The sequence below is a fragment of the Mirounga leonina genome, unplaced genomic scaffold (genome assembly GCF_011800145.1).
Source record: "Mirounga leonina isolate KUSES-001 unplaced genomic scaffold, KU_Mleo_1.0 Mir_94, whole genome shotgun sequence".
Classification (NCBI taxonomy): domain Eukaryota; kingdom Metazoa; phylum Chordata; class Mammalia; order Carnivora; family Phocidae; genus Mirounga; species Mirounga leonina.
In genome coordinates, this window is record NW_023270855.1 from 5,968,349 (window position 1) to 5,969,200 (window position 852).

At 42.0% G+C, this 852-nt stretch overlaps 1 protein-coding gene across 1 annotated transcript in view; it reads left to right on the forward strand.

Moving 5' to 3' along the window:
• The first annotated feature begins 548 nt into the window (after window positions 1–548).
• The window catches only part of MKRN2OS (MKRN2 opposite strand), a 6,031-nt gene continuing 5,727 nt past the window's right edge, over window positions 549–852 (forward strand). The window contains exon 1 of the mRNA XM_034996410.1: window positions 549–766. Coding sequence (XP_034852301.1) covers window positions 549–766 — 218 coding nt within the window. The remainder of the gene's footprint in view (window positions 767–852) is intronic.

The window sequence follows — 852 nt, forward strand, 5'->3', positions numbered from 1 at the left end:
ACTGCTGTTAATTTTTTATGAGCAAGATTACTTCTACGATATAAAACATCAAAAGAAAATAGCCTCCAAGGATTTCACATATTTATCCAACAACAAAACAACATCACCTATTCTAGAAACACAGAAATAAATGGGGGTCCCTAACTGCAAGAAGCTCACAGACTAATGGCTAATCAAATATCAGAACGCTAGTAGAAATATGAATCCACTTCTGCCAGTGCAAGGGAACGCTCAAGGAAGCGAAGGAAGGTTTCACAGAAAAGTAGGGCTTTAAAAGATGAGTAGGAGCTGCGTATTGACCGTTGCAAAGCGTACAAGGCTGGAAAGAAACTTTGTAAGTGAGCACAAATGAAAACTAGCTCTTTAAGACACCAGTTTATGGGGAGGTCTGGTTACTGGTTAATCCTACTTGGTTTGGCTTCTGAAGCCGTCAGTCAGAATGACATCACTGTTGTTCGGGTTACTCGGGAGGCGTACGTTTGCTAGCCAGGTAATGAGGAAAAGGAAGTCTTGGGAAACTGCCACTGGTTGCCCAGGACAGGAAAGCCATGCAGTATACAGAGGCTGGAAAGCCTTTAATTAAATTCAGCCACTGTAAGAAATACATCTACAGCTTCAGTGTGCCCCAAAGCTGCCCCCTCTGCCAGCAAGTCATGGGCTCAAGGAAGCTGGAGGAAGCACCTGTTAGCATCTCCAATCCATTTACCAACGGGCATCAAGAAAAATGTTCATTCCTCCTCAGACCAACTCAAGGGACGTTCCTTAGGTACAGTGTTTTTTGAGTGTTATATTAAGTGATTCTGTAAACTTTTCCTTCTGTGTTGTAATCACTAAAACTTTTTCTATAAAGAT